This window comes from Megalobrama amblycephala, linkage group LG10 (genome assembly GCF_018812025.1).
Source record: "Megalobrama amblycephala isolate DHTTF-2021 linkage group LG10, ASM1881202v1, whole genome shotgun sequence".
Lineage (NCBI taxonomy): Eukaryota > Metazoa > Chordata > Actinopteri > Cypriniformes > Xenocyprididae > Megalobrama > Megalobrama amblycephala.
Genome location: NC_063053.1, coordinates 21268311 through 21293204, shown reverse-complemented (window position 1 = coordinate 21293204; position 24894 = coordinate 21268311). Strand labels below are relative to the sequence as shown.

At 36.4% G+C, this 24894-nt stretch overlaps 2 protein-coding genes across 4 annotated transcripts in view; one reads left to right on the top strand and one right to left on the bottom strand.

Annotated features, from left to right (window-relative positions):
- brf1a (BRF1 RNA polymerase III transcription initiation factor subunit a) overlaps window positions 1-24894 on the bottom strand; it is a 62351-nt gene that overhangs the window by 25074 nt on the left and 12383 nt on the right. For both annotated transcript variants that reach the window (XM_048205381.1, XM_048205382.1), the window contains 8 exons: window positions 17846-17877; window positions 16630-16702; window positions 7537-7686; window positions 4660-4753; window positions 4337-4463; window positions 4185-4224; window positions 4005-4097; window positions 1255-1512 (listed from right to left, as the gene is read on the bottom strand). In XM_048205381.1, the coding sequence (XP_048061338.1) occupies window positions 1255-1512; window positions 4005-4097; window positions 4185-4224; window positions 4337-4463; window positions 4660-4753; window positions 7537-7686; window positions 16630-16702; window positions 17846-17877 (867 nt within the window). The remainder of the gene's footprint in view (window positions 1-1254; window positions 1513-4004; window positions 4098-4184; window positions 4225-4336; window positions 4464-4659; window positions 4754-7536; window positions 7687-16629; window positions 16703-17845; window positions 17878-24894) is intronic.
- On the top strand, window positions 10980-16129 carry btbd6a (BTB (POZ) domain containing 6a). 2 transcript variants are annotated; one of them, XM_048205388.1, is made up of 5 exons: window positions 10980-11223; window positions 12418-12632; window positions 12851-12941; window positions 13135-13253; window positions 14723-16129. In XM_048205388.1, exons 2-5 carry the CDS (start codon window positions 12424-12426, stop codon window positions 15753-15755), a joined length of 1452 nt encoding a protein of 483 aa, XP_048061345.1. In that variant the 5' UTR covers window positions 10980-11223; window positions 12418-12423; the 3' UTR covers window positions 15756-16129. The 2 variants fall into 2 exon arrangements, with proteins under 2 accessions (XP_048061345.1, XP_048061344.1); XM_048205387.1 differs by lacking the exon at window positions 10980-11223 and having other exon boundaries at window positions 11680-12632.

The following is a 24894-nucleotide window of genomic DNA, read 5'->3' as shown; positions in this document are numbered from 1 at the left end:
TGAAAGTGGATTAACGTTATTTGTCATTCTAGTGCCACTCCTCTTCTTCTGCTAGTCAATTTTATCACAGCAAAAATATGGTAACAAAGAATGACTGTGGAATTAAAATGGATTAAGTGTTTATGCAACCAGGGTTCCTACACATTTTCCATTTCAAAATTTTCAGACCATATTTATCATAAATGGTTCATACAGCATTATTTTCTGCTATATATTTGGTATATAGTACAGTCAACTGTAAATATTTTTATTTTCTCAGGTTTTTTTTTTTTTTTTTCATTGATTTTCTCTAAGTACAGACAACATACAGAGCCCCTAAAATTAAATAAATAAAAAATATACAGACTTTTGCATGCACACAAGAAACTTTTTCATGTCCTCAAGAAACTATTCACATGCGCACAGGAATTTTTTGATTGCTTACGCATTATAATTTCTAGTACCTATTTGTGCATCACTGTCATCTTACTATGAAGAAAAAAAGATCATGGATGCACATAAATTCTCTATCTATCCATTTGCTCAAAATTGGGCTTTCCATAAGGTAGTACCTCTAATATCAAGGCCAAATGCCAAATTTAACACATCCACTGTGGCAACAGAGAAACCATGACACGAAATGGGCTAATGGTGCAATATGGCTGTGTGCATTGTCCTATATTTGCAAAGTTCAAGGGTCTATAAAAAAATACTGAAACTGTAAAAAAGTGTTCAAAATTTGGCTTTCATTAGGGCAGTACGTCATATTTCAAGGCCTTAGGTCTGCTGTAACGCATACTCTGTGGCAGCCAAGAAACCACACTGCGAATTGGGCTGATGGTGCAATACAGCTGTGTGCATTGTCCTTTTTGCTAAGTTTAATGGTTTCTCATGCGCCCACAAAAGTTTGTTTATTTTTTATTTTGGCAAAGGTCCTTTTCGAGGCTCTGTATTATGGTGCTAAGAATATTTTGAGATGAAACCCAAAACGCTTCTAACCTGCATTTTTGCATAATGAAAACGTGCACCTTGAATTCATTCAGTCATGTTTGACATTCACTAAAGAATCACTAAACAGCTGCCATGAAAACACACTTCTTGTAGGATAAATTTATTTTCAATAAATTCTTAATTATCTATCATAGAAAACTAAATAGGGGCAAAAGTCTAGAAATGCAAATATTTTTCCACAAACTCTGCTTTCTTTTTTCCATACTTTTCCAAACTGCGTAGGAAGGAACCCTGTGCAACTTGAAAGTGGAGTCACAATCTTACCGTTCTCCTTCTCCTCTCCCATTTTAGTGATGGACTCGGGCAGGCCCAAACTGGCAGCAGTGGGCAAAGCTCCAAGCAATAATGCTAACGAGGGCCGTTTGGTTGGAGTGGATTTCTCTCTATCTCGGTCTTGCTCATTGCCACCTCCATCCTCTGCACATACAGTACTGCACAGGTGAGACGCTGCTGCCCTCAGCTCATCGTCCTCTCCATCATCACCAACAAGGACACTGGATGATGCCAAGGAAATCACATCATCTGGGAAAAGCAAGTGAGAAAATATTATTCACAAATGAAATCTCTCAAATAACTGCAGGAACAACAAATAAAAAGGTAACAGAGTAGAAAGAAATAAAGAAATTACTGCATGTATGCAAATAAAGTAAATTTATTTTTGTAATTAAATTATTTTGATAATTAAAACGTGAAGCTAGATGCATTCTCCCTTTGATTTTGAAATTCGCTATGATCCAGCGGACATGGGGAGAAAGTAATTATATAAAAACACACACGGCTGACCGCAGCAACACACATGTATACACACACACTATCGAAAAGTGAAAACACATGCATGAAAAAGACACTCAGACACACACAAACACTCCCACGCTCGCAGTCTTAATTAGCTCCCTCCTGTAATCACCACATTAGAGAGAGAGATATCACGCATGGGGAAGCACTGGCTCTCTGATTGTGAGTGCTGCTGAACAAGAAACTAATTGGACAAACGTAAACAGAATTTCTGCACAAGGGAAGTAACACTCCACTTCCTGTAGAAAATGTTGTGAGAGCAGCAGTTCTCACCAAACAAAGAGAAATTCTGACAACAACATAATCTTTTGTTTTAAGCACAAACATTGGGTGTCATTCACCAATAATTGTGGTTCTCATGGAGCAAACCATCTCTATATAAGTGCTTCCCACACAACAGCCAATCATTACTCTTTGCAAACAAATACTTACGCTTTTCCAAATATGCTCTCCCATCTGAGAGCATGCACCAAACACAATCGTTGAATAAGGCCAAGCATGTTAGTCTTAAAACCTGTTGATACACAATAAACTGGCCTAGACTACACTTGATAAATTTAAAAATATATTATATATATATATATATATATAAATTATATTTAAATATAAATGATTAACAATTAAATAAAACTTTTGATATTTCATGGAATACTTAACGGTGCCCTAGAACTTTTTTTAAAAGATGTAATATAAGTCTAAGGTGTCCCCTGAATGTGTCTGTGAAGTTTCAGATCAAAATACCCCATAGATTTTTTTTAATTCATTTTTTTAACTGCCTATTTTGGGGCATAATTAGAAATGAGCCGATTCAGGGTGTGTGGCCCTTTAAATCTCGTGCTCCACGCCCCAAGAGTTCGCGCTTGCCTTAAACAACATAAAAAAAGTTCAAACAGCTAATATAACCCTCAAAATGGATCTTTACAAAGTGTTCGTCATGCAGCATGTCTAATCGCGTAAGTACAGTGTTTATTTTGATGTTTACATTGATTCTGAATGAGTTTGAGGCTGTGCTCCGTGGCTAACGGCTAATGCTACACTGTTGGAGAGATTTATAAAGAATGAAGTTGTTTATGCATTATACAGACTGCAAGTGTTTAATAATGAAAATAGCGACGACTCTATTGTCTCCGTGAATACAGTAAGAAACGATGGTAACTTTAACCACATTTAACAGTACATTAGCAACACGCTAACAAAACATTTAGAAAGACAATTCACAAATATCACTAAAAATATCATGTTATCATGGATCATGTCAGTTATTATTGCTCCATCTGCCATTTTTTGCTATTGTCCTTGCTTGCTTACCTAGCCTGTTGATTCAGCTGTGCACATCCAGACATTCTGCCCTTGTCTAATGCCTTTCATAATGTTGGGAACATGGGCTGGAATATGCAAATATTGGGGCGTACACCCCGACTGTTACGTAACAGTCGGTGTTATGTTGAGATTCGTCTGTTCTTCAGGAGGTCTTTTAAACAAATGAGATTTATATAAGAAGGAGGAAGCAATGGAGTTTGAGACTCACTGTATGTGATTTCCATGTACTGAACTCTTGTTATTTAACTATGCCGAGGTAAATTCAATTTCTGAATCTAGGGCACCTTTAAACATTCCATATTTACCATATTTGTGTGTGTATGTATAATAGGTGTTAGTTAAAAATATTACCCTCACATTAAGAAACGAGATACATTACTGTTCAAAATTTTGGGGTCAGTACAATTTTTAGAATACTTTAATTAATACTTTTATTAATACTGATCTAAATCATTTATAATGTTTTAAAATATTTCTATTTCAGATAAATGCTATTCATTTGAACTTTCTATTCATCAAATATTCCTGAAAAAATATCAAAGTTTCCACAAAAATATTAAGCAGCACAACTGATTTCATCTGTGATCAAAATAAAAAATGTTTCCTGAGAACCAAATCAGCATATAATAATGATTTCTGAAGAATCAAGTGACTATGAAGACTGGAGTAATCATGCTTAAAATTCAGCTTAGCTATCACTGGAATAAATTACATTTATTTACACTGATTTTACCAATTTTTTCATCAAATAAATGTAGTCTTGGTGAAACATGAGAGACTTTTTTTCAAAAACAACCTTCTTACTGATCCAAACTTTGGAATGGAAGTGTAAGTGCGAATTCATATTGATTGTTTTCAGTTCGACAACTTTTCCACAGGACTGTGTGTGAACACTGTACCTTCTTTGGAGTAGGATGCATAAAATCCCCTGGCTCTGGGCCTACAGCTCTCCAGCTCGACTTCAATCTCATCCTGATAGCCACAGATTTCACCTGCAGATCACATACACGTGTGTTTGTTCAAACACCCATGATAAAAAAAGTTAGAGCATAATCTCCTGTCTAAATGTTTCAAGGTACCTTCAATGTCATCAACTTTCTTTGCAAGTTCCAGCTCAATCTGTGGAAGGATTCATCAGAGAAAATATATTGGATTGATTGTGTAAAATCACATATTGAGAGAATGGCTGATTTAAATATTAAAATTTCTAACTGTAAGTGAGATTCGTGACCTGTTTTAGCTTTTGCTTCTTAAGTCCAGCCGTGTAAGAGGGCGGGTCGCACTCCTGCTCCAGATCCACCCTCATGAACTCTTCAATAGTCAACTCGCTGGTGGGCGTGTCCTCAAATTCATTCAGCCTGTCAATCAAACACACTAGGGATCAAGGCATACAACAGCAAAATGGGGCCTAAATTCAAAACCTCAGAAAGAGAGTGCAAAACCAAGAAATAGCACTAATTATATAATATGAATGATATTGCTATATATTACAATAATAGTTATAACGGAACACAGCTTGTGGTCATGCTGTGATTATTTTAAGACAAAACGCACCTTTTCCTCAGTGTGGCCTCACAGACTTTCACCACGCTGATCACTTCCTTAATTGTGCGACGGAACTCGTGCATACGGGCTGCAACCAAGAGAGCTATAGGAAACACATATACACAACTTTAAGTGCATCATACAAACTTTCAGCCAATGGCAAGAGAAACAGACAGAATGTGAGAGAGAAGGAGAGAGGAAGCATAGACAAATATGAAACATTAATAGGCCTTCAGAAAAGTGCGGCCACTGTACCTGCCCCCCTACAGACTCACCTCAGGCAGAACAAATAGACATTTAATGCACCTGCAATACTGCAGAATCCCTGATGCCTGTTTCACTCTGATTCATTAAAGAAACATGAAGAGCCAGATGCACTTCTGAACTACCTGACAAACTGAAGAATGTTCAACACCACAAAGCATGCAAGCATGTAAAAGATACTGAAGAATTTTAGAGCTTAAAGAGAAGATGAACTAATTAAAAAAATATATGACATCATGGTTCTCTAAAATTATTACTGCCTTGAGAAACAAAAAGACTTACAAATATAAAACAAATATAATCATCATTTCGGACTAATTCACCAATTCATAATCTCATTCCAAAGATATATTTTGTAGCACGTTATTTACATTTTTATGAATAAGCCAGGAAAAATATTTCCATGTAATGCACTAATTAATAATTTTTTGTAGGTTTTGTAATAGCACTTTGTTCATTTAGAGGCGAAGCTTACCATCAATATTAGTTGAGCACTGGCACAGCTTACCATGAAAACTACAATGTATGTACATATTTGTTTCATTTCACAAAAACTTCATGGTTTTATAAAGTGAAAATTTACCAATATGCATTATATACACTACCATTCACAAAAAAAAAAAAAAAAAATGTAAGAAATCAAATGGATTAAAAGTGACAGTTAAGACATTTATGATGTTGTAAAAGATTTCTATTTCTAATAAATGCTGTTCTTTTGGACTCTCAATAATAAAAGAATCTTGAAACAAATTATAACGGTTTCCACAAAATATTAAAGGATTAGTTAAAATTTCCTGATAGTTTACTCACCCCCAATGTCATTCAAGATGTTCATGTCTTTCTTTCTTCAGTCAAAAAGAAATTAAGGTTTTTGAGGAAAACATTCCAGGATTTTTCTCCTTATAATGGACTTCAGTGGGGTTCACCGGGTTGAAGGTAAAAAAATTAAAATGTACCACAAATGCTCATCTTGCACTAGATCTGCGATGTGCCACGCATTACGTAATCACATTGGAAAAGACACGCATGAACAACAAAGAGAACAACAAAGTCAAACGGCCTTTACAAAAAAAAAGGTTAAACAATGATGTCAGGCGATTTTGAAGTTGGAGGAGAAAATGAGATGGAGTTTTCCAAAGTGATTACGTAATGCGTGTAACATCGCAGATCCAGTCCAAGACGAGCATTTGTGGTTAAAAAGTCTTTTTTTTTTTTTTTAAGAAAATGACCAATCATTTCACTAGACAAGACTCTTATTCCTTGGCTGGGATTATGTAGAGCCCTTTGAAGCTGCACTGAAATTGCAATTTGGACCTTCAACCCGTTGTACCCTGATGAAGTCCACTATATGGAGAAAAATCCTGGAATGTTTTCCTCAAAAACCTTAATTTCTTCCCAACTGAAGAAAGAAAGACAAACATATTGGATGACATGGAGGTGAGTAAATTATCAGGAAATTTTAATTCCGAAGTGAACTAATCCTTTAAGCAGCACAACTGTTTGCAACATTGATAATAAGAAATGTCTGGAGCAGCAAATCAACATATTAGAATGATTTCTAAATCTACATTATTCTGCCATGTAGAAAATGTACTTTGTCATTTAAACAAAAAGCATAAAAATGTATTTCAATTTTCTTATATATGCATCTCTCAATCAGAGACAGTCCTTTCTAAATACATGGTCTTGTGACAGATTAAAGGTGCAAAACATTCTACCCCACTTTCCCCAACACATCCAGGGGTGTCAGCTGTATCTACCTGACCACTATCTTGGGCCACTATTTGCTTTAAACAATGCAGTTTTCCTCCTCTGCTGTTAACCCTACATGATATCAAATCAATCTGTGTTTCAGCGACTAGATGAGGACTATTCAACAAGCTTGAGGCATTCATCACACTCAGCAGTCCTCTCTGCCTCTCAGTTTATCTTCATTCTGGTTCTTTTTCACATTCTTTCAGTTGCTCTGTCAGTCTGCCTTTCTTTCTCAAGTCTCTGATCTCTCGCTGCGAAACAAACTCTTTTAGGCTCATGCTTCCTCTTTTCTCAGCACTGCTCCTAAAAGATTAATGGGAGATTCATTATTCAGGTTATGCAGCGAAGGGGTGGGGGGCAGAGAAAATCATGCTGAGAGGCAGGAGTCATCAGTTATTCTAAAAACTTAATTACTGAAACTCAGTTTTAACAGCCTGTGTAAAGTTTACACAAGACTGAAAGTGCAGGAAAATAAAAATGACATTGATGAACATGCATCAGAATTTCACTGCACTGCATCTCTGAGGCAATTTACGGTGCCAAGAAATATCAGGCCTCAGTGAGTGTGAGAAGGCTAACACTTATTCAGTAATCATTCTCTTTCATCAAGACCGATTGGTGATTTGGGAACGGCTTTAAATGCATGACCTGATCTAATTACAGATTATGACAGATAAACTGTATCTCAAAATGTTTCCTATGAAAGATATAAAACTTTCAGTTCTAGAAGAGATTTCTAGAGTGTACGTTCCAACTGTGGATGTTTCAGCGATGGTGTATGTGCTTTTGCGCATGTAACAAAGCAACCCTTCACTAGCTCACATCATTAAAGAGGTCGCACCGTTAGGGGAGGGTTGCCATGGTTACCTGCTCCGCAGAGGCCTGAAGGTCTTCGTCCTGTGTGCATCCAGTCTCTCTTCATCCTCTGCAGGAGACGCAGTGCCGTCATCGAAACCTCGTGGCTCTTCTCTCCAAATTCCAGCATTTGCGCAAAACGCGGGATATAAAGACACGGATCTGTACGAAACAAAACTCTCAGAATTACAAAGATAAGCATATCTAGACCTTCTCAAACACTGTTGCATTTTCAGTTCAATACCGATCAGTGTCGAATCTAACGTTTAAAGCTGCTAATGAATGTTATGTGAGGATTTGTGCAAGATATACTTTACTTTATTGGGCACAATATTACACCCTTGTCTACAATCTTAAGGTGCTAATAACCACTGATGAGTGCTCAGTTCAAAGGCTTTTAATATGCTTGAATTTCATTTAGTTATGACAATGTAACAAATATAACATTATACTCGCATCAATACTAACTCATACAGAGAATGGCCATTATTAAGCTTTAGCCAACTGCTTGACATAACAACAAGATGTTTCTCACACCATTAAAATTTAATTTAATGGAGGAGAAACACAACAGGTCAAGGGACTTTAACTTTCTGTCAGTTTTCCAGTAATACTTTTTAAAAGATGATGGCACTGTGTGGAAAACTCAAGTCTTCTAGCTATAACAAAGTATCTGCACATTTTCCATTTAATCCAATGATTCCCAATCAAGGATACGTGTACTGCAGGGGGTACTTAATCAGGCTCCGTGGGGGTGACTTTGATTTGTTAAAAACTACAAAACAGAAATTAAATTAAAATGATTAGAGCTGTAAAGTGTTTAAATAAATAAATCTCAGATTTGTATGGTAATTAGACTTCAGAAAGAAAATTTTTACTCATCTCTCTCACTCTTCTACATAACAACACAATGTGTTCCTAGATTCTACCCATCAAATGCCTCAGTCAATGAAATCAATGTCAATTTATTAAATAACAGAGGCAATAAAATGCTTCAGTTTAAAAGGGCGATACATGTTTGGGTCTATTTTCACCAATAATATTAACAGTTTTAGTTTGAAAGTGCATGTGTATTGCTGAGTTAGACGCGTTCCTGGGTCAACATATTTTGTTGATCCTGGAACAACATTCCAGTCTGAAAATTTAGTCTTAACCCTATTCCTACCCCTAAACCTAACCCTACCCATAAGTTATCCCAAAAATCAGAGGGAAATGATAGATGAATAACACTGATGTAGAAGCACCAATTCATGGTTTTAAGCCTAAACTTGACATAATCTGTAAATTTGTCCCTCAAATCTGATTGGTTGATTTGAATGTTGTTCCAGGATCAAAAAAATGTTGACCCAGGAACATGTTGAACTCAGCAAAATCAGGTTCTTTTGCACAGACTTTTGCACAGTACTGTATTTTTTTTTTTTTTTTTAAGATTTGTCTGCTCACCAAGGCTTCATTTATTTAATTAAAAATACAGTAAAAACAGTAATATTGTGAAATATTATTACAATTTAAAATAACTGTTTTCTAGTTGAAAATATTTTAAAATGCAATTTATTCTTGTGTTAGCAAACCTGAATTTTCAGCATCATTAGTCCAGTCTTCAGTGTCACATGATCCTTCAGAAATCATTCTAATATGCTGATTTGCAGCTCAAGAAACATTTACTGTGTACAATTGTACAAAATATTTGTGTAGGATTCTTTGAATAGAAAGTTCAAACAGAGTTTATTTGAAATATAATCTTTTGTAACATTATACATGTCTTTACTGTCACTTTTGATCAATTTAATGTATCCTTGCTGAATAAAAGTATTAATTTCTTTTTTTTTTTAAATAAAAATTCTTACTGACCCCAAACTTTTGAACAGTAGTGTATATACATATATATACATATACATATACATATACATATACAGTCAAACCCAAATTTATTCAGACACCTTGAACATTGCATTCATTAATAATTAAGTTAATTAAGTCATTAATATAATATTTTATATTAATTATATAATAAATAATATTTATTAAATAATAAATAATTTTTGGTTCCAAATTGTTATCGATTTTACTGGTAGTTCACTGTATGAAGAATTTTTGGGTATAAAATAAATGTCACAGTTTACTTTATTTTGCTATCCTCACTTACATAAATGATCTATAGTGTCCTGCACCCACTAGTAAAAATATCAAAAATTTGGTTTGACTGTGTATTTTATTTTTATATATATATATATATATATATATATATATATATATATATATATATATATATATATATATATATATATATATATATATATATACACATACACACACACACACATATACATATATATATATATATATATATATATATATATATATATATATATATATATATATATATATATACACACACATATATATATACACACACATATATATATACATATATATATATATATATATATATATATATATATATATATATATATATATATATATATATATATATATATATACATATATATATATATATACATATATACATATACATATATATATATATACATATACATATACATATATACATATACATATATACATATACATATACATATATACATATACATATACATATATACATATACATATACATATATACATATACATATATATATATATATATATATATACACACACATATATACACACACACACACACACACACACACACACACACAGTATCTCACAGAAGTGAGTACACCCCTCACATTTTTATATTTTATATCTTTTCATGTGACAACAATGAAGAAATGACACTTTACTACAATGTAAAGTAGTGAGTGTACAGCTTGTATAACAGTGTAAATTTGCTGTCCCCTCAAAATAACTCAACACACAGCCATTAATGTCTAAACCGCTGGCCACAAAAGTGAGTACACCCCTAAGTGAAAATGTCCAAATTGGGCCCAGTTAGCCATTTTCTCTCCCCTGTGTCACGTGACTCGTTAGTGCTACAAGTTCTCAGGTGTGAATGGGAAGCAGATCTGTTAAATTTGGTGTTATCGCTCTCACTCTCTCATAATGGTCACTGGAAGTTCAACATTTGTGTGTGTGTGTGTGTGTGTGTGTGTGTGTGTGTGTGTGTGTGTGTGTGTGTGTGTGTGTATATTTATTAGGGGTGGGATGGTTCAGATTTCTCACGGTTCGATTTGTATCACGGTTATATATATATATATATATATATATATATATATATATATATATATATATATATATATATATATATATATTATTCATTCTGTAATGAATAGGCTAAGGATTACATTTTTGGTTTAATGTTGATGAAAGGGTCCTTGAGCCTTACTGATGGGACTGTGGGAGTAGTGTACATAAATCAAGAAAGGTTGGGAAACTCTGATCTAATTCCCCACTACATATGTTCACATAAGCCGCTTAGATCCGTCTGTGCTGTCTGTGAGGGGGAAAAAAAGAGACCGGGAGAGAGAGGAAAGCATCATTCTGCGCGAGGACTGTACTGGGAACACGGATAGCAGTCGTGCGCACTACAGTATTTCCACAAGTCCAGCCCTCGTCCGGTTTCTGACTCCATCACGACCAACCGGAGCAGTAAAACTTTTGACATCGCTTTGAGTCGAGCGTACTATCTCAGTTGTGTGATGAAAACAAACCAACGCATAAAATACAGAATCTGAGGTAAGAATACACTTATAGAAGAGCAGTTATAATGTGACGCAAACATTACATTTACAGAACGCTGCAGCGCGCGGGCTTAAATGTATGCGTTGGATATTTTAATTAAAATATATAGCATATAAATAATGGTTATGTATTTAGAGTTATATTTCAGTGGCTCTGTGAGTGTAAAGGACAAAAATACTGACGAACGAAATAAACGACCTGTAATGACGAACTTCGAATTTGATGTGCAAAAAAACACAAAGATCTTTTATTTGACTGGGATCATTAAATGAGACGTTAATGTTAGTATTGTAAAGTTATAAACAAGCATGTGTAATGTTATATATAAAGAATTAAAACACTGAACAGTCCACAGAGATCCTCGCAGGCTCCATTTACGCAGGGTTGCCAGAGCCCACAAGAAAAACAAGCAACCGGTGTTGGACGTATATTTTCAAAAATATCCATTTAGAAAAAAATAAATAAAAAATAATTATTTATCATATACATGTATATAGTCACATATTCATACTGCAAATATTCCCCAAGACAACACGTGAATAACCACGTGTGCATATCCCACACACAACTGCTTATAATACCGGGACCTGGCAACACAGAATTTACAGGAGGGACAGAGAGACAACCCTCCACTGCTGACGTCAGTCGAGAGAGAGAGAGCTCAAAATTAACTCAAATTTTAATCATTCCGTGTGGCCACAGCAGAGGAAAGGTCTGCTTGGCCGTTATTTAAGACTACAGACACTATTATTTCAATACTTGTGTGATTCCTAAGTGATTTTAAACGGATTTGGATTGGATTGTCGCTAGAGGATGTGAGAGTATGTGATTAGGGAAAAGAGGATGGCATATCTATGAAATAATCCTTGAAATCCCAAATATTTACGTGCCCATTTAAGGACAGTGGAGCGGTTTTTGTTTCCAAGGAAACTACGCAATATTACTTGGGAATATCACGGACCACGGTTGTAGCTGATAGTTTTTTGTTTTTTTATATACAAAACAAAACTTTTCTTTTTTGTTCTGATGCCCGCTGCGCCGGAATGCAGGCTGTCCCATCATGGCCGGATCATGAAATGCGTGACTTTTTTACTCTTGCTCCCCGAAACGTTAAAGAAGTTGAAGCGGGCAAGCAAGCACCCCGGCAGGCTGTCTGTGTGCTATAACATCTTAACTCTCTCCCTGAAGAAAAGGATGGCAGCGGAACTGTACCCCGTGAACGACCACGCCACAGTGCAGAAGAGCGGGACCGTGATGCTGAGTCTGCCAGAGAAGAGGAGCGCAGAGCCGGTTGCGCAGACCACCGCGTCCGTCGCCGCCACACCGACCACTGAGCAAAACATCAACAACAACAACGTGGAGATTCCCAGCTGGCACTCCGCGCACCCGACGTTACGAGAAAGGCAAGACATTAAATCAACTGATATAATGTCTGAATATGTATTAAATTAGTTTTTTTATTACATTTGTATAGTATTAAGGCAAGCTATTTAAAAATAATAATATTTTAACATCAATTGAATAATATAATAGTACATTATATTTTCTTTACAATAAATATTTAAATATATTTTATTTATTAACACCAAGGCTAAATGTATTTATTTTTTACTTTATGCAGAAATGCACTAATGTTCAATAATGAACACATGGCAGATGTTCATTTCATTGTTGGTTCACTTGGCGAATCGGAAAGGGTCCCGGCACACAAGGTGAGTCCACACACCTCTCCCCCTACAATAACCGCAACATATTTTGGATGTCTCCCAAATTGAACAAACCTGATTTGACCTAACAGCTTATCAGTGGATCTGAAATAGGTGTCAGAGAAGGGAGACATCCAGGAAATGCTTGGGAATGGAGTAGATAAAACACTGACGGATCCTCTCTTCTTTTTTTTCTCAGTATGTGCTGGCAGTGGGGAGCTCTGTTTTCTGTGCCATGTTTTACGGGGATCTCGCGGAAGGGGACTCTGATATCCATATTCCAGATGTGGAACCCGCTGCGTTTCTCATCCTGCTCAAGTAAGACTCACTCACTAATCACATCCGGGCATTAATAACAGGGCGACTTAGCTTTCATGCCAAGCAGCACAGATGGGTTCACAGAGGCTTTGACAGTGATGTCTTGGTTTAAGAGTCACCCTCTTATTTGAGAGCTATTAGATCGTTTATTGGATTGTGAACGCGAATGATGTACTTTTTCCCTGGGAAAGTTGGAAGTCACTATTTAAAGCAGTAGCAATGCAATAAAAAGATCATGTTAAACAGATCAGCTTTAGTGAAGTATTGAACTAGCAGTTTTATTCTCTTCATATGGAAGAACATCTCTGCACTCAAAATGGACAATTTTGTGTTTATTATAAATGATTTATCTGTGCATATCCTTATATATTTTTTAATTCATGTTTAATTCTTTATTCAAAATAACTTCCCCTCCCCCTTAAAACAACATCTCTTCTCTGATGACGCATTTACTGACATTAGAGCAGAACTCAGAAGAGATTGCAATTGCAAACTGATACTGACTCAATGACCCAATCAATTCCCGATGGACAGAATCAAGTCCCACCCTACATTTTTTTCCTCTTTCGAGAAGCCATTTCACTTATAAATACGTCACCAGTGTTTGGGTTACGCATTACAAGTAACTTGAGTTACGTAATTAGATTACTTTTTCAATTTACAACAACATATCTACTTTAAAAGTTACTTTTTCACACAAGTAACAAGTTACTTTTTCACATTTATTGACTGACAGCTCTCCTGTCGCCATGTTGAGAGAAATAAAGCGCAGAACATGATGGTTATTGTAGTTTTAGACTAAATGTGAATTTGCTTGAAAACATTCAGTATTCCTCAAAATAATTAAAAACAGTGAAATGCAGTCTCAGAATTTAAGGCAAACCTGTAATAATTAACAATATTAAATTACACAAATGTACATTATGTATTTAATCTCACTTTATTAACAGATATCTTTGCTGCTGACCTTCAATGATCTAATTCAACCATACTAATAAGCAAAAATTACTTTAGATTAGATTTAGAAATGAGAGTGTTGAACATTCTTCTCCTGTATCCTATTCTTCTTTAATCCAGAATGGCAGCACAGCTGAAAGGTTTGTTTGAGCTGCGCCCTCTACTGTACAGGTGTAAATATGCATTTCCTTCAGCCTGAGGCTTATTCATTTCACTTTTGGTGTGAAAGGGCCTTAACATTTGCCAAAAACCTTTTTTGTTGTTATTAAAACAAGCAAGCTCAGCCCAGGTGAGAATGCAAATGTAATGTAACGCATTACTTTTTATAAAAAGTAACTAACACAATTAGTTACTTTTTTTAGGGAGCAACGCAATATTGTAATGCATTACTTTTAAAAGTAACTTTCCCCAACACTGTACGTCACAATAGGGCAGAAAAGACAATCGCAACTTCTGTTTCATGCAGACTTAAAAGTTTACCCTAACCTCTCTATCTTCCTCTTCTTTATCAGATACATGTACAGTGATGAAATAGACCTGTCGGCCGACACAGTTCTAGCTACGCTCTACGCTGCCAAAAAATACCTGGTGTCTGCTCTGGCTCGCGCATGTGTGGGTTTCCTCGAGACAAGCCTGGAGGCCCGAAATGCGTGCGTGCTGCTATCTCAGAGTCGTCTGTTTGAGGAGCCAGAGCTCACTCAGAGATGCTGGGAAGTGATCGACGCCCAGGCAGAACTTGCACTGCGCTCTGAAGGTTTCTCTGAGATTGACCTGCCCACACTGGAAAGCATTTTACACAGGGAGACGCTGAACGTGAAGGAGGCGGTGGTGTTCCAGGCTGTTCTGGGATGGGCCGATGCAGAGTGTCGGAGACAAGGCTTGAGCCTCACCTCACAGAACCAGCGCTCCGTGCTGGGAAAGGCACTGCACCTTGTGCGTCTACCCTCCATGACACTGCAGGAATTTGCGGATGGAGCGGCGCAGTCAAACATTTTAACCCTTGAGGAAACACACAACATCTTTCTCTGGTACACAGCTGCTACGAAACCTTCACTGGGATTCCCGGTTGCATCCAGAAAGGGGCTGGCGCCGCAACGCTGTCACCGGTTCCAGTCATCTGCCTACCGAAGCAACCAGTGGCGCTACCGCGGACGCTGTGACAGCATCCAGTTCGCCGTGGACAAGCGAGTGTTTATTGCCGGACTTGGTCTGTACGGCTCCAGCGGAGGGAAGGCGGAATATAGCGTCAGAATTGAACTAAAGAGACAGGGAGTGCTTCTGGCACAAAACTTGACCAAATTTGTGTCGGATGGTTCTAGCTCAACGTTCCCCGTGTGGTTCGAGCACCCGCTACAGGTGGAGCAGGATGCGTTCTACACAGTTAGCGCTGTTCTTGATGGGAGCGAGCTAAGTTATTTTGGACAGGAAGGAATGACAGAAGTCCAGTGTGGGAAAGTCACCTTCCAGTTTCAGTGTTCCTCTGATAGTACTAATGGGACAGGGGTGCAGGGGGGACAGATTCCGGAGCTGATATTTTATGCATGAGTACTCGGACTGATCCATTAATGAAAAGACAGCAGGGGGATTTTTTTTCTCAAATAATTGCCTTCATTCACAATAGCTACAAGACACTACTAGAGGAGGAGAAACAATGCCCTCTGATCTGATTTTATTTTTATGTCTCACATATAATGGAATGCTGCCCATTCTTATTTATTTCTTTAAACATATTGTTTTAAAACACACACTTTAATTTAAGCATATTTTCTTCTAATTATTCATAATCTGCCTGTGTAAAGTGGGGCAGTTTGCACTTGAAACTAGACAGCTTTTCCTCTGTCTTGTTTAATGGTTATTTGTTGACAGCTTGATGCTGAGTGACCTGAAAAATTATAAAATATTTGTTTCTATTCATCAAACAGCATTTCCTTTTCTTTTGTCTAATGTACAGTTATGATGAGAATAGTGTTTACTGTTTAAATCTGGGTAAAATATACCCTTAAAGAGATCACCCAAAAATGATAATTCTCTTATCATTTATTCACCCTCATGTCATTCCAAACCTGTATGACTTAATACTTTCCTTCTGCAGAACAGAAAGGATATTTTAAAGAAAGTTTAATCTGTTTTTTGCCCATATAACAGACACATTTCCAAATATCTTCCTTTTAGTTCCAGAGACAAAAGGTTTTAAATGACATAAGGGTGATAAAAGATAACAAAAGTTTGCTTTTACATTGCACAGATCAATCCAGTGTTCAATTCAGGTTTTACATTTGCAGTTGCACAGCACCCTCTGGGTATTAAGAGCAGCACTACACTAACCCGTTCATTTACTGCAGTACTAGTACAATTTGGCTGAGCAGCAAAGCATCATGGGAAAAAGCAATGCCACTTGTTTGTGATATTTGATGCTTACCGATAGCTGGTGCGTTGATGCACAGCTCCCTGGCTAAAACAAGGAAGGTTTTCCCCAAAACATACACGTTCACCTAGGGCAAGAAAGAAAGAGTGAGACATGGACCCAAATTTTTGGTCAAGTACAAAGACAGAAAGACAGTGGGAATATATAACAGAGAATGAGAGTAAGAGATAAAATAGAGTGAGGAAGATGAATAAAGGGACAAGAAGACTTTGTAATAACGCTGTGTATTTTAACAGATGCTGAAGGTTGCGGAGTTCATAGCTCTGGGGTTTGGATCAGTACCAGCATCACCACAGAGTCTTCACTTTCTCACAAACTCTATATCTGTGTCTTATCCTTCGAGGATGAACTACAATAACAAAATATTTCATAAAACAAGCTTTAAACATCATATAACTCAGAACTTATCTTTTTGGACCACCTTAATAATTATTTAAATGAAGGATGATGCACAAACACAGACACCCTATTTCTTCCATCTGGGCCCCACAGCATTAAAGAGGGATCTTTTTTGGTTGATGTCAGAGGTCACAACCACTGAAAAGTAGAATGGCCCTCACACACTCCTGACCTGAGAGGGGCGGCAACAGCCTTATGCCTCAAAAGGGCTCCTCTGTCTGGGGGAGAGCAAAGGAATTTATGGGTCCTTTCTCTGGTAAAATCCCCTAATGACTCAAATACCGCAGTGGACAGGGTCTGCGTGTTACTGTGTGGGGCAGGGAGGGGGTTTAATAGGACAGCTGGGAGGGTAAAAATATAAAACAAACGGCCACACCAGCTGGAAGAAAATGGCTTTCACACACTAATACATGCATAAATAACTGGGCTCAAAAGTCTGGGATTGCTAGTAAAAAATGCATCTATTTGCATTATGGGCTAATTTAATACAAAACTGTTCATTCCAAATGATACCAGCATAACAATTTTGAGTGAAAAGCTATACGTGAACTTCAAAATTTTTAGTATTTTTTGTCCCCCTTTCATATGAATATTATCACAAACTTGCTTATTAAATTTGAACTAAAACAGTACAGAATCAGACAAACAGAGACAGACAGACAGACAGACAGACAGACAGACAGACAGACAGACAGACAGACAGACAGACAGACAGATAGATAGATAGATAGATAGATAGATAGATAGATAGATAGATAGATAGATAGATAGATAGATAGATAGATAGATAGATAGATAGATAGAAACTTACCTGTAGGATGTCACTCAAGTCAAGTAGCATGTCTGAGAAAGTGCATTAAAGAAATCATACGGAATTGAAATTTACATTTATGTATTTTACAGAACATTTTATCTAAAGAAACTTACAGTGCATTCAAGATATACATTTTTTAACTGCATGCATTTTCTGGGCATAGAACTCATGACCATTCTCTACCAGTTTCAGAAAACTGGATTATTTGCAGATTAACATTTAGTCTGTAAGGACCAAAGATATGATGCAATAATGGCTTAAAGGGATAGTTCATCCAAAAATGGAAATTGTGTCATCATTTACTCACACTCAAGTTATTTGGAAGAATGTTTGTAACCAAGCAGATCATTGACTATCATAATAGGAATAAAAATACTATGGTAGTCAATGGGGGTGGGGATCTGCTTTGGTTACAAACATTCTTCAAAATATCTTCTTTTGTGTTCAGCAGAACAAAGAAATTTACACAGGTTTGGAACAACTTGAGGGTGAGTAAATATGACAGAATTTTCATTTTTGGGTGAACTATCCCTTTAAAAGTCACAATTAAATCAAAATTGACAATTCTTGTTTTTTTTAATGGAATATCTCATGTATTATAAATGATTTATCTTTGCACATCATTTTTTTTTTTTTTAATTAATGCACCCTAGTAATTTTTAATCAAAATAAGTTGCCCTCCTTCTCACAGTGACAACACTTTTCTTAGGACACTTTTACTGGCACAATAATCCCTCTCTTCCAGCAACCTGTCAACCTGTCTGAGATTGCAGCAATTAGAAAACGACAACAATCCAATCATTTCCCAATATATAAAATCATGCCCTGCATTTTTTTTTTTTTTTTTTTGAGAACCAACTTCAATTTCATCATGCCCACTTTAAAGTGAACTGATATATATATACACACACACACACACACACACACACACACACACACACACACACACACACACACACACACACACACAGGGACACTTGGAGAAGACAGAGACAGACAAGAAACGGGGAGGGATATTGGTTAGATTTGGTCTCTTTGCTTGACATTTTCCCTCTTTGAGTAGAGCTCCACTGAACCACCACCTCATGAACTCTGGAAATCCCCGTCTCCTGGCAACAAATACTCTGTATCCATGGAGACCAGCACACCTGTCTAATCAAGACAAAGTGTATTAAAACATCCCATTAAAAATGTCATTGTGGGATATTCAGTTGCCAAGGTAACAGTGAGAGATAATCCTAAATTGTGGGATTATGGATGACCCTGTTAAATTAATGATTATATTTAGGATGCATCAGGATTTGACCTTTCCAGGAAGAAATCCAACATTTGGCAAAATTAGCTAAAGGCTAATTTCCATAATCACTTGACAGGAAGCACAGTGTTTTAGGTGTCAGCATAGAATTACAGATATTGTAAAAAAAAAAAATAAATAATAATAAATAAATAAATTAGTCAAGGATAAAATGGGAAAACAACTACAATAATCCACGAACAGTTTGGTGTTTTAGAGCTAACCTTAGAGCAAGAAGACATTCTGCAGGCTGACTTTTGAAATATAATGTGATATAATGTCCGTCTAAATTTACCCTGTACAGTAGAGATTGAGACCAATCTCCCTCACACACACACACACACACACACACACACACACACACACACACACACACACACACACACACACACACAAACAGGGCTGGGGATTAACGAAATACATGTAACGACGTTACGTATTTAAAATACAAAATTGTATTGTAACTGTATTTTGTTACAGTTACATTTTAAATAGATGGTAATCAAATTACAGTTACATTTAAAAAGTATTTTAGATGACCAAATTTGATTACTTTGATTACTTTGATTACTAATGTCATTTATTTCATTTAATAGGCTATTAACATAAGCTGTTTGAGGATTTTTAACCAACGAGCCAATGTTGATGATTCTTTTTTTTTTTTTTAAAACGCGCGCAGCCCGTTCAGATATTAGCAACCTGCAGAGGGCAGACATGAGATCGCACGCAAAAAATGGATGGGAAAACAAGGCATAATGCATTTCTCTTGTGGAAATTCAAAGACAGTTTTACTTATAAACATGAAAAAGGATGTACAGTAACATCATAGTGCAATGCAAGCTATGTCTACATGCAACAAAACTTCTATCGGCTTCAGGATTCAACATCTAATCTGGAAAAGCATCTTGAGGTAGGCCTATAAGCGGTTCTTGGTCTTTGAAAATGTTATTTTCCTTATTTACTCCTTATTTTCCTATTTACTCGTACGTTGAGCTTTGTATGGTTATCATAGATTAACAAGATGTAATATAAGTCTAAGGTGTCCCCTGAATGTGTCTGTGAAGTTTCAGCTCAAAATACCCCATAGATTTTTTTTAAATTCATTTTTTTAACTGCCTATTTTCAGCCATAATTACATATGCACCGATTTAGCGCACGGCCCCTTTAAATCTCACGCTCCCCAGCCCCCGAGCTCTCGACTGCCTTAAAAGCATTTAAACAAAGTTCACACAGCTAATGTAACCCTCAAAATGGATCTTTACAAAGTGTTCGTCATTCATGCTGTATGCATGCATCGGATCGTGTAAGTATAGTATTTATTTGTATGTTTACATTTGATTCTGAATGAGTTTGATAGTGCTTCATGGCTTAAGCTAAAATTACACACTGTTGGAGAGATTTATAAAGAATTAAGTTGTGTTTATGAATTATACAGACTGCAAGTGTTTAAAAAATTAAAATAACGACAGTCTTGTCTACGTGAATATAGTAATAAACAATGGTAACTTTAACCATATGTAACAGTACATTAGCAACATGCTAACGAAACATTTAGAAAGACAATCTACAAATATCACTAAAAATATCATGATATCATGGATCATGACAGTTATTATTGCTCCATCTGCCATTTTTCGCTATTACCTTGCTTACTTACCTAGTCTGATGATTCAGCTGTGCACAGATCCAGATGTTTTGCCCTTGTGTAATGCCTTTCATAATGCTTGAACATGGGCTGGCATATGCAAATATTGGGGTCATGCATAATAATGATCCCAACTGTTACGTAACAGTCGGTGTTATGTTGAGATTCGCCTGTTTTTCAAAGGTCTTTTAAACAAATGAGATTTACACAAGAAGGTGGAAACAATGGAGTTTGAGACTCACTGTATGTCATTTCCATGTACGGAACTCTTGTTATTCAAGAGGTAAATTCAATTTTTCATTCGATGGCACCTTTAATATTTATAAGAATGTATAGGTCTGAAAAATAACACAAAATCCTCATAGAATTAACAACCAATTAATCATGCGTTAAATAATGTTTTATAAAGCCAATTTCTTGGTGTACTTTACAGACAAACTTTAAATCTTAATTAATTCCAAGTGTTAACGTATGGCGCGTACTCGAGTTCATGATCAAAAATAGAGATGCAGTAGTCCACTCCACTGGTCATAAATCCAGTTTTTTTGTTTTATTTTGGTTTATCTTTATTCCAGGCTTGCAAACAAACTGCTTAGTAAATATTTCAATTATTACAAAAAATGTCAACAGGACGTTAACACAGGCACACGCTAAATACGGACACAAAGAGGAGAACCGACGCGCCCGCATAGAAAATACTGCATAATGCACAAGCTCACTAAAATTCTTTATCAACACATAGGTTATTGTCTAATAAATTGCTGACATATTTTGTATTTTGTATTTTTTAAAAATACAATTCAGTGGAAAACCAAATCCTGGTGGGTAGAGGTAATTTTTATTTACAGGTTGTAAACTTAAAACAGAACATCAAGTTAATATGGTCCTTTGTGTTAAGTATTTCAAAGTATTCTAAAGTATTTAGATTAAAGGGTTAGTTCACCCAAAAATGAAATTTCTGTCATTTTTTACTCAGCCTCATGCCGTTCCACACCCGTAAGACCTTAATTTATGCTCCGAAGCTTCATGAAGCAGTGCTTTGAAATCGGCCGTCACTAAATAAGTCGTTATTTTGTTTTTTAGGCGCTCCAAAAATATTCTCGTCGCTTTACAATATTAATATTGAACCACTGTACTCACATGAACTGATTTAAATATGTTTTTAGTACCTTTATGGATCTTGAGAGAGGAAGTGTCCATTGCTCCCTATGGAGGCCTCACGGAGCTATCGGATTTCAACTAAAATATCTTAATTTGTGTTCAGAAGATTAACGAAGGTCTTACGGGTGTGGAACGGCATGAGGGCGAGTAATAAATGACAGAATTTTCATTTTTGGGTGAACTAACCCTTTAAAGCATGTACTTTGTAATCTGTAGTGAAATACATTCTAAAAGTAACCTTCCCAACCCTGCACACAAATATCCCTTTTCCTCCTGGGCAAAAAGTGAAAGCTCTCTCATGAGTTCTTATATAACCCTACTAGACGTCTAACTGAACATGTACGTTGCATAATCTCAGACAGACAGAAAGATTGTTGCCTCTATTTGTTTTTGAACAAGTGAAAGCGATCAGCATTGTAGAAGGCAGATGAAAGCTGAATAAAATCACCTAATATGCATTAAAGTTATAACATCTGAATATAACAGTTATAATATAACTAAATATAACAGCTGGTGCAATTAAACATCCATCCATTCATCCATCCGTGAACATTGCTATCTACCACACCTTATGCTGGTGGATGTCAATTATAATTAGAAAGACAGCACATTCATACCCACCTTGCCTTAAAAAAACAATTATATAGATCTATTCGCTGCTTTTTTATTGTAGGAAGTGAGGAATAGTAGAGAAATCTACTGTCATGATGATCCATATTTGAACTTGCACCGCATTAGGCAAAATGCTGGAGGATGTGCACTAACTGCCAGGCAGAAAACAACACAAACTATAATAAACTAAAGCGGGGTGCTCCAGTCGACTTTTTTGTGTAATACAGGCCTAATGCAGTCTCCTGAGAGACACACCCTGCCTTATTTCCTGCTTCTCTTTGAACACACATAAACCCTCTGGAAAAGCCAACTCGCTTATAAGTGAGAGATCCCGTCTCGGACACCAGATGAGGTTTTTCTGAAGCGTAGGCTAAACAGGAAGCAAATTATTTTATGCACAAACACATTAAAGATAACAACCTAAGTTAGACTCTGACTCAGTGAGTCAGTGTGAGAGTGTAGGATGATTATTACAAAAATAAGCATGAGTGTTCACACACGGGAGAACCAAGGCTATATGACTAAGCATCAGACGCTGTGAGTGTTTGTGTGCGGTGTGGAATGCAGACAGATGTACGTGAGGAGACCAAATCAAGACGACTGACTAACACCTTTGACCATCTACCCTCACAGAGGGCCTCTCTTGCTCAACCTCTCTTCTTCCGTACCTACCGCTTCAGCTTCAGCTTCTTTCCATGGATCTGAGTCACCATATCTTTTTGTTTATGCTATTTTGCATTCTCTCTCCATATTTTATATATTATATATACGTATATGGTGTACAAACTATGCAGAACAAGAGCATTACTAGCAAACTACTTACTAAATACTACACTGTATATTTCGCATTCTATTTGAAGTATTAGGAAAGTAATCATTATACCCTTATAAATGTTTCAAACAGTAATAAGCTACACTGGTATCAAATGACCTCATCAAGTGGCAGGCACATAGCACACAATGACAAACCGCTACTTTCGCAACTCTTTGTAGTTCAATCAAGTAATTAGTCAAAATAGAGAACGCAGCTGTAATTACCATCAATTCATTCACCACACTGGAAATGGGAGATCAAGACAGTGTGCTATGTTGTAAACTATGCAATTACCAGATGTACTAGGTCATCTGGGTATTTGTATACAGTGCACAATACACATACTATATTCTGCAGGAATAATAAAAATAGCATGTTCGACGAAATTCTGCAGGCAAAAAAAGGTCTACTGTCTATTGGCAATAGTGTAGGGATTTATGAAGCCCAGCTCAAACAAGCAGCTTTCTGCTGCAAATTCACGTGACCAACTTGAACCTATTGCAAAATCTGTGTGGGAAAAACTTTTCCTGATTGCGTTCAATAATTCTTACTGGAATGACTGGATTTTTGCCTGTGAAAATTGGCCAACCAATGGTAAACATGACCGTACCCAAAGACTAAAGATGTGTCACTCGTATTGTTTTGAATGGGAGAAAGTGTAACGTGCAATATGGCGGAATAAGTCCCGCCTTCTAAATAAGAGCCAATCGCCGACTGAGTCTTAGAATCACCGGTTTCTATAGAAACAGTCAGACGCGCGCCTCCGAAGAGATGTGCATTTAGGTCTGCGCATGCGCATTAGCTTGATCCAGCCTGAAAAATAGTTTTTTTTTCATGATTCGAGCGTTTAGAAACTAAATTTATGAGCCGGTTGTTGTTAGATTTCATTGGTGATTTCAAATATGAAATTTAATCGTAAGGTTGGCGAACAGTTTTGGAGAATTTGATGTTTCCCCATTCAAAGAGATTGCATGATGCCCAGGATGCCCGAGAGGCGTTTCAAAGATGGCCGCCGAGTGAAATGACTTGTCTTAAAGGGACTTTGCCGTACCTTTAGTATATTATTGCAAATATAGTCATAATATCTGAAAAACTACAAGACAAATACATGATAAAAATATTGAAGCAGCATCATTTTAAATCCCATTGTCAGACTGACAAAAAGATAAGATTGTAGAAACGTCAAAATAGTGTTGAGTTTATGTAATCCGTGACATCTAACATTATGCTGGGATTGGGAGCAGCTCTTCACTGTTGCAAACAGCTGCCCATCATTGAACTGTATTTTACTCTCTAAAGGCCCATTCACTCCAAAGATGATAACAATATAGTTTTAAAAATCATTTGAAATATAAAAGAATAGCAGAGTCCACACCACATCTATAACAGCACAGAGAAACAATATAATTGGAATCACTTTCAGAATATTTTTTTTTCCAGCTGATAAACGATAAAAACATTGTCAGCCAGCCAATCAGAATCCATCCTGCTCGAGCATTTAAAGCAGCAGAGGACATAAC